The sequence below is a fragment of the Convolutriloba macropyga genome, chromosome 2 (genome assembly GCF_964194025.1).
Source record: "Convolutriloba macropyga chromosome 2, txConMacr16.3, whole genome shotgun sequence".
NCBI classification, from domain to species: Eukaryota; Metazoa; Xenacoelomorpha; order Acoela; family Convolutidae; genus Convolutriloba; species Convolutriloba macropyga.
Genome location: NC_134469.1, coordinates 70,947,376 through 70,955,903, shown reverse-complemented (window position 1 = coordinate 70,955,903; position 8,528 = coordinate 70,947,376). Strand labels below are relative to the sequence as shown.

At 36.7% G+C, this 8,528-nt stretch overlaps 1 protein-coding gene across 1 annotated transcript in view; it reads left to right on the top strand.

Moving 5' to 3' along the window:
• Window positions 1-1,337: 1,337 nt before the first annotated feature.
• Window positions 1,338-8,528, top strand: part of LOC142334672 (scaffold protein ILK-like) — a 41,170-nt gene continuing 33,979 nt past the window's right edge. The window contains exons 1-3 of the mRNA XM_075382890.1: window positions 1,338-1,668; window positions 2,214-2,490; window positions 3,110-3,338. Coding sequence (XP_075239005.1) covers window positions 1,339-1,668; window positions 2,214-2,490; window positions 3,110-3,338 — 836 coding nt within the window. The 5' untranslated portion in view covers window position 1,338. The remainder of the gene's footprint in view (window positions 1,669-2,213; window positions 2,491-3,109; window positions 3,339-8,528) is intronic.

The following is an 8,528-nucleotide window of genomic DNA, read 5'->3' as shown; positions in this document are numbered from 1 at the left end:
ACTGACATACCGTTTATTTTCAAAATTTTCAAGTGAATTTGTGAATGTTGCCTTCATTGGTAGTTCTACGGTCCCTTTTTTCAATAATTAGAACTGCTAAAAGTTTTTATATTGCTTCTAAATTTTCATGGTTTGTGGTGATTAATGGTATGTGCGTAGAGTCAATATTTTTGAAGTGTTGTTATTATCAGTGGTTCTTAATGTCTATTTTTCTAATACCAATATTATTCTAAATTAGGTAATTGTTTTGATGTTTTATTTATTTCTGCGCATATAGTCATTGGCTTTTTTTGACGTCTTATTTTGTTCTTTTTCTTTGAATTGTAACTCAGGACGTCCTGCTATGTTTTATTTATCTTAAATACAGTTGAGTTAAGGAGCCAAACTACTTGTGAGAACGTGGACACGCGAGGGTCCTTTTCAAGTCGTAATTGCAAAATCTGAGTGCTGTTGCAAACTTGTGTACGAGTTCTGCCTATTTTTATTTCGCGTAGTGAATTAGAGGTCAAATTTCCACATTGCAGGATGGCTGTTACCGCCATCTAATTGTCTGGAGAATTGGAAAGCCAACATTTTTTGTGTCAATCTGAGCCGTCCTTTTGTTAATGTTTTGTTGCCTGCACATATATGCTAACAGGATGTTCAAATGTGTAAGTGTAATTAAGTTTTGGACTTGATCTATTAGTTAAATTAAGAAAGTCGTCTATCGAAGATCACTTTTGAGTGACCATTGAAGAAATCATATTTTTGAAAACGGTATCTTTGACAGAGATCAGTCACTGAAAGTTAACCAATTTTTTCTTCAATTCACAGAGGTAACATCTTTTAGAAGGCTGTATGCGCTAATGTGATGCTGATCGTCTCTTGCCAATTTTGGTGTTGAAAATAACAAAGATCAAAACAATATAACATTGCGAATTCATAAATATTGCGACTCATTTTTTCATTCTGCTATATTTTTTTTATCGCTTTGGAACATTTTTGTATTATATATACGGGAGATTGAACGGTGTATAGCTGAGTGCGTTTTTTTTCTTTGTCGATAGGATTTTTTTCGGTTTAGTATGGTACCTGTAAATATTAATTGTAACTGTTTTGTATGGTACCTTTCTCTACAGCTAAGCTTAATTTTACCAATAGAAATAAGTTCGACAATTTATCTTTCGATAGATTGGTTTGAAAATTCAATTTATAGCTGAGGTTTCCTCAGACGGTTTGCCCAGACGGTTTCGTATCGATTTGATTTTTTGTTGAGCATATGGTAGTTGGCTCACGAATATTACAATCCGCTCATTGCATAATTCTCAGGCAATACTTCTGATGCAATTTTCAGGAGTTATGACGCAAGAGGCGGCCTTCCAGGCCTGTAGGGACGGAGACCTAATGTTCTTGCGGGAATGGCTCGACAACACGGAGGTGGATCCGAATGGGGCTATTGATCAGCACTTGTTCACGCCCTTACATTGGGCATCATGGCACGGACACATGACCTTAGTTGACCTGTTGTTGTCTTCGCCGCATTGTGCGAGAACTGATGTTGTCAATATGGGAGAGGACACACCGCTCCATTGTGCTGCTCAGAATGGGCACACGCACGTGATTAAAAGGCTGTTGAAAGTTGATAAAGCTGGCAGAAAGAATGTCTCGTCGTTTCGGCCCATAAGTGAAGTGAGTGTTCGAGCCATGTTTATTGTGTCATATGATATGGAGCAACATTAATTTTTGATTGCAGTTGCTTTGAGATTTATTTTTGAGACCTCAGAGCATTAAATGAAGCGTTTTTCTCGGTTTTTCGTTACTGGGGAAGGCATCGTCTATACCTAGCGTTTTGCTGTAAACTCGTAGATCTAATTATTGCGTTTAGGGTATGTTCCACATAATTTTTTCTTCAAGTAATAAACATCGTTCTTGTCTCTCTGAAGCGACTTTTTAAACTATTATTGACGTCACCTGAGAAGTTTGTCGGCGTTAGTCGGATATTTGATTATGCCACGGATCTTTTTGGTTACTTTTTACGTCTATAGCTGGAAAACTCATAGTGGGGGAATGTTTTCTATTCACACCTAACGCAACTTGCTGTATTTTAATTTTCACTATATAATTATAAGCATTATAATAACACATTTGCAATGAATGTCCATAAAGGCAGTTGCAGTTTGGCTTGAAATGAATTCATGTAAAAATTTGCAGGTAGATATTAGTTCTCTGTTTAGGTGAATGCAATGAATAGACACGGCAACACTCCTCTACATTATGCATCTTTTTGGGGCTTCAAAGAGGCAGCCCTGGAGCTGATCAATCTGGGTGCCAATGTGTCCCTGTGCAACAGACAGAACATGACTCCCCTGGATGTTGCCAAGGGCAAGTCAACAGGCGTGCTGGCTAGGGAGTTGAGAGAAGCGGCTGAGAATACTGGACAGCAAGTGACGAGGATACCATTCGAAACAGCATTCGAAGAAGTCTCCACTCGCATTAGAACTGTCAGACCTCGTAAGTCTCTCTTTGTATGCTCTCGTAGTTTAATTTGCATAACTTATTAGTCTGAATCACTTAACTGTAGTTCATTTCTGCTGTTGATTCACCTCTGCTAAGTTATTCAATGACTGCTGTCATATGTCCTACTAGCTCTATTAGAAATTTTCGTCCTAAACATTATTGACGGGTATTGTCACTGATGGCTTCAGATGATTGCATAGACGAGGCCAAAGCTTGCGGTGAGTTTTAATAATTGTTTCAAACAGATTTAATCGGATTTCATATTGAATTGAAATTGGCACGTCAATCAGGTCAAAATCGCGACACTGAGTTATTCCTGTTTTTATTCCAATAAATCTTAATCAGCTATAAGTAATATAAGTAATACAAGTAAGTTGTAAAGCCAATGAATTAAAGGGACAAATTAACAGTACTGGACCATCCGGAGCTTGGTAAACTCTCTTAAATGAGGCGCGCTTAAAGTTACATCAAGCAATTTTCCAACGCATTTTTTTTTGAAGAGAGTAATGACAATGTATAATAAATCTTAAGGGCATTCTGAACTTGTTGGTAATAAGCCTATTTTTCACACCATGTAATTAATATTTGTGCTATACCATTCCTGCTATTTTAGGAGATGGAACAATGCGACGTTTCGGCATCTCTAGTGACAAAATCTCATTGGACGAGGTACAGAATTTGCATGCAGCCCCACAGGGAATGGTGAGTCACTTGTGGAGAGAGTTGTTGCATGGAGTCATCCCGGGTGGGACAAAAGTGGTAGCCACTCGGGTGGTCAGGCCTGTGACTGCAGACCCAAAGCGCGTGTCGCGGGACTTCGACGCTGAATGCAAGAAACTCAAGTTAGTTCAACCTCACCAAATATGTTTAAACATACTTTTTAACAAACTTAAAAAACAAGAATTGAGCCAAGCATATATACATCAATTTAATTTCATTCCTTTGTGGTGGGGGGCTTTTTATCTGTTCACACACACACATATTTTCATGATTTTTTTAATGTCAAATTCAAGTGATGATTTTGGTCGGGCCAAAACAGGAATTGGAGCGCAAAAGCAAGTGGTATTGCAGCGTGAAATTCTTTAACTCTTAATTCAAAAAAGAGTGAGAAAACGGTGTTTGGACAAAAATTTGCTCGCGTCAATCTAATTTCATTTTTTTACTGTATTGGCGATTTTCGTCTGATATTTTTAATTGCTCTCAAACGAAGTTTGTAGCAATTATATTAGTCCTGTCAGTCTTTTTTTTAATAGCCGCGAAGCGATAGCGGCTATTATTGGGGACATCGTGGTTTTTTTTAATTCGTCGTCTCCATCGATGATTCTTACGACCTGACTTCTTGGAATTGACTTCTTGGAATTGACTTCAGTGACTTCTATTGCTTTGCAGTTAAAATTTGTGTACGTGACGTCGTTTCTGCTTTTAGGTCAATTGCGTGACTTGCCTCACTCAAAAATATGACTTCTGAACTCACTTATGGAACTTTAATTTTTTATGAAGATTTACTAGTTAATAGTGTGCATCTAAGTAGTGCCAATATTATATGCCCTAATTTGTGATTATTAGTCTTGATTTTTTGATTTCGAATATCAATTTGTAATAGCTCTTTAAGGGCGTTTTCCTTATAGAACGTATGTGTCAAAAATTGACAGTCCGAAGCTAACCCGAAAAGTCTAGTGGTCTATTGAAGGACTGGTGGTCGATCTGTCTATCTTATTTCTCTAGGTGTTTCAATTCATGGAGGGCCACGAGCGTCTGTCGCGGCTATTTTCCGGCAATCTGCCGGCTATGTTATGCGATTTTTCGCTTGACCGATTTTTCGTCTGACGCTTTTGACTTTTCGTCCTCAAAAACGGGAAAAATAGGTAGCGCCCAGCGGGCATTAAGTGCTCTTAGAGCCTTTCAGATCTGTTTCAGCTCAAACTGCATTGGAGGCTTATACTTATGGTGTGAAGGGCGGTTCTTAGAGGTTGAAGACCCCCCCCCGTGGATACTGGAAACTGACGAACCACCGATCTTAGAGGTTGAAGACCCCCTCCCCGCACCCATTGTTGACCCCCCTCACCTCACTATTACCCCCCCCCCCCCCCCACCGCGCTGTTGCTTCTCGACTGTTGCCAAACCCATCAACACCCCGGTGACCTCCCCTCTCCCCCCCTCTTTCAAAATTTATTGTCATTATCGAAGTTTTTCCAGCCCCAGGATGCAGGAAAGCTCCTATAGGTTTACATGATATGTTACTGAAAAACTTTTATTGGCCTTGGAATAGTTTTCAACTTTTTGATATCACAAATTTTATCGATTTTTTTTATAAAACTTTTTTTCTAGTTTTTTGAAAATTTTTGTCATTTTATAGGTTTATCTAGCCTCAAGAGCGAAGGAACCTCCTCTAGTGTTTAATAATAATTTACTGTATAGTTTGTCGCTGCATTGGAGTGCTTCAAAGATTTTAGCATCACTAGTTTTAGCATTTTGTTGAAAAATTTTTGGCAATCTTCATGCTTTTTGAAATTGCTTCCTTTTTTAGGTTTTTCTGGCCTCAAGGGGCAAGAAACCTCTAGGTTTTGGTAATAGGTTACTGCATAGTTTCCAGATGCAATATTTTGTTTTTCAACATATTAATATCACGAATTCGAGCAATTTTTTTAAATCTTATGCATTTTTTCAAGTTTTTTAAAATATTTTCTGATTTTTTTTCGTGCACCATGAACCCTCTTCGAGGTTTGATAGTAAGCTGCTGCTTAGTTTCCAGAGTTAATGGAATGGTTATCCTTACGTTAATGACTCGAATTTTTGCAATTTTTCGACAAAATTCAATTTGAAAAAAAAATTTTGAAAAATTATTATCATGTTCCAAGTGATGGATCTTTATGGGCCAGCAAAACTGTTTGAGGCTTGAAATAAGGATACTGGATAGTCTCTTGAGACAAAGGAATGATGTTCTTAGGATAATACTAACACGAGTTTTCGCAAGATTTTGTTGAATTTTGCTGTTGTTATTATAATTTTTGAATATTTTTGTCCTTTTCTGAGTTTAACGATCATTACTGGCCAACGAAGCTTTTTAAGTTTAGCAGATGGGCTACATGACAAAAATCCAGAGTCGAAATTTTTCTTCACTGCGATATGTGTAAACTTTTCTTCTGAATTTTGCACTTTCAGTTTTTTTTTATATGATTTAGTTACTAACAAGGCTAGAAAACTTGAGGTTGTAGTGTCGAATCTCATCATGGAAAAAATTCCTAGTTCCCTCTCTCTCTCTGTGTTGGTTGGCGTTTCTTTCCTTCTCTTTCTCCTTCAAGTTTTATCTCTCTCTCTCTCTCTCTCCTTAACTCTTTTGTTTGATGCCGCACTTCAGCGGCTGTTATGTGGCGTGATGTCATCGTCTATTACCCTAAGCTCACGCCCCTTCAATCTAGGTAAAGCTAACCTCACTAAAGAGTGGCTAGGTACTGACAAAGCCAACCGCTGGCCGGTCGTTTGAGAGCAATTCCTCCGACGTTAGTTGATTTTTTGTTGTGTAATTGATTTTTTATATGGTTTTGGCAAGCCACTCTCATAGTCCCTTCTGAGTCTAGTTTTTTGTTTAGTCGACGAATCTTCTTTCAATTGTAGGCCAGGACTTGTCCTGATATGTTTTTTATTTCGTCGTCAAGAGTTTTGTTACAACCAAATGACGTCACTATCACTTCAAATCTTGTTCATTCAAGCAAGCGATTTCGACTGAATTTCGTGCGTGACTTTATTTTTCACTTCCATTGGAGCGAGTTGTTTTCATTGCGTGATTAAATTTTTAGTCGCATGTGATTAACATACCTCTCAAAGATAAATTTTCTTTAAAGGCTAAAATATAAAATGGAAGGTTGTTTGAGAGCAGCTAATGGAAGCAGCAATGAGGTATTAATCCCCTGGTTTTTACGATTCGAAGAATTTGAATATTATTGGGGACCTTTTTATCTGTTCACACACACACACACATTTTCATGATTTTTGATGTCAAATTCAAGTGATGATTTTGGTCGGGCCAAAACAGGAACTGGAGCGAAAAAGCAAGTTGTATTGCAGCGTGAAATTCTTTCACTCTTAATCGTAAAAACCAGCAATAATCGTATAACGTCAGCAATTAATAAATTGAAGAGAATTGAAGAGACTCTTTTTCGGTATGTTATTATCGTTTTGCAACTGTAGATCTTACAAACCTTTTGCGGCTAGCTTCTCAATCTGTCATCACTTTTATAGTGATAAAATAGACTTGATTTAGATTTATGTGTTTTGGGAGTTTTGTTTCTGAAAATTTGTTTTCACTGTTTTCTATAGGTCTTCTTACGAGTAATTATGCAAGACTATTTCTTTACAATTCAGTGCGTACTGTTCGTTTTGTCGACAGAAATTCTTTGCAATCTTAATTTGTCCCAGTTTTTTTCGTTGTGCATTTTTTTACTACTGAATGGTGAACAAAAGAGCTTGAGATTATTTCTTGCTGCTAATTCACTCTTGCTTCATTACTTTTATTTGTGTGACGTTATTTTGGGGACAAATTTTCCTGATCCAACTTATTTGGGGAGGGGGGACTAACTGCTAATTTTTTTCAGTCAATTGTGACCGATCGATATAATTGACGTATAAAACATGCGTGGTGTCAATAGAATGGTCGTCGAGTTTTGAAAAGAAATTGAAAAGAATTCTTCTATTTTCGTCTTTTTCGAGGAGTTATCCAAGTTAAACTGTTTTGGGAACGAACATCCGTGATTTTGCCGTATATTTTATCACTTTCAGCGTAGTTTTTGACCAATGTTACACGTTTTTCCCATTTATGTTAATATTTGCAGTTTTATGTTTTATTAACCGTTTGACCCAATAGCGAAGCTCTTATTAGTCTCCATCGTGTTTTGTGTCATCGAGAGGATTTAGGTTATATTAGAGAGTCATATTTTTAGAGAAATTCTTTTGACTGTTTAACATAAATGAGAGGTGAAATTGAAGCAGTGTTTTTGCTAACGACAGAATAGTGAAGTGAGCAAAAGAATGTTTTGTTTAAAACTTTTTCAATTTGTATGAAAAGTGGAGAGAGAAGTTTTGTTTGAACAATTTTGGATTTTGAAAAAAATTCAAGTGAAAAAATTGAATGCATTTTTTGCTTTTTCTCTTTTGATTTTCTACTGCATTTGTTCTAATGGCGCCAAAAGGTTATTGTTTGAATCGATCATTGGACTGCAAGTAATTTTCTGAAATAATTGTTTGATAGTATTCGCCGTATTCTTTATCTGGTCCCTTAGTTTCATTTAAAGACATTACGTTGACCGTCTATAAAATTATGAGTGAACCTATGTAATGGTTTCGAGCAGCTTATTTGTTATGGTTTTGACATCAGGGTATCGAAGAGGTTTGGAATGGTTAAATTTTACTATCTTTTTTATGAGTGTAGAATATAGGACAACTGGGGTGTATTTTTATTTTTTGCTTCTGTTGTTCTTTTTGCGTGTCAATAAATTTCATTTTTGAAAGACCACTATGCTTTTCTGCGAGGCAAACCTGAATTTAAAAAATGTTGGTTAAATACTGAAAACATATTTTTATGTCTTCTGTGAATTGTATTATTACTTGGCCTGTTTTTCTAATAGCTCCGAAGCGATAGCTGAGTCTATTACTGGCCCTGGTTTTTACTATTCAAAGAACTTGAATTGTATTGGGGCGCTGTCTTTTTTTAGATCTGTTCACACATTTTCATGATTTTTGATTAATTACACATTAATTACACATTGTCTTTTTTTAAGATCTGTTCACACATTTTCATGATTTTTGATTAATCACACATTAATTAGAGATCGTATTGACGGGTTAACTCCGGTAAACTCCCTAATTAGTTCTGATATCAATCTGACGTGGGGAGCTCGTGAAGCCTACAATTTAAGAATCAGGATTGAGATCTGCTGTTGAATGCAATTGTTTTTTTGTAAAATTTTTTCTAGCAAAAATTAACTGTCAGTTTATCTTGTTAATAGCCGCGAAGCGATAGCGGCTATTATTTGGCA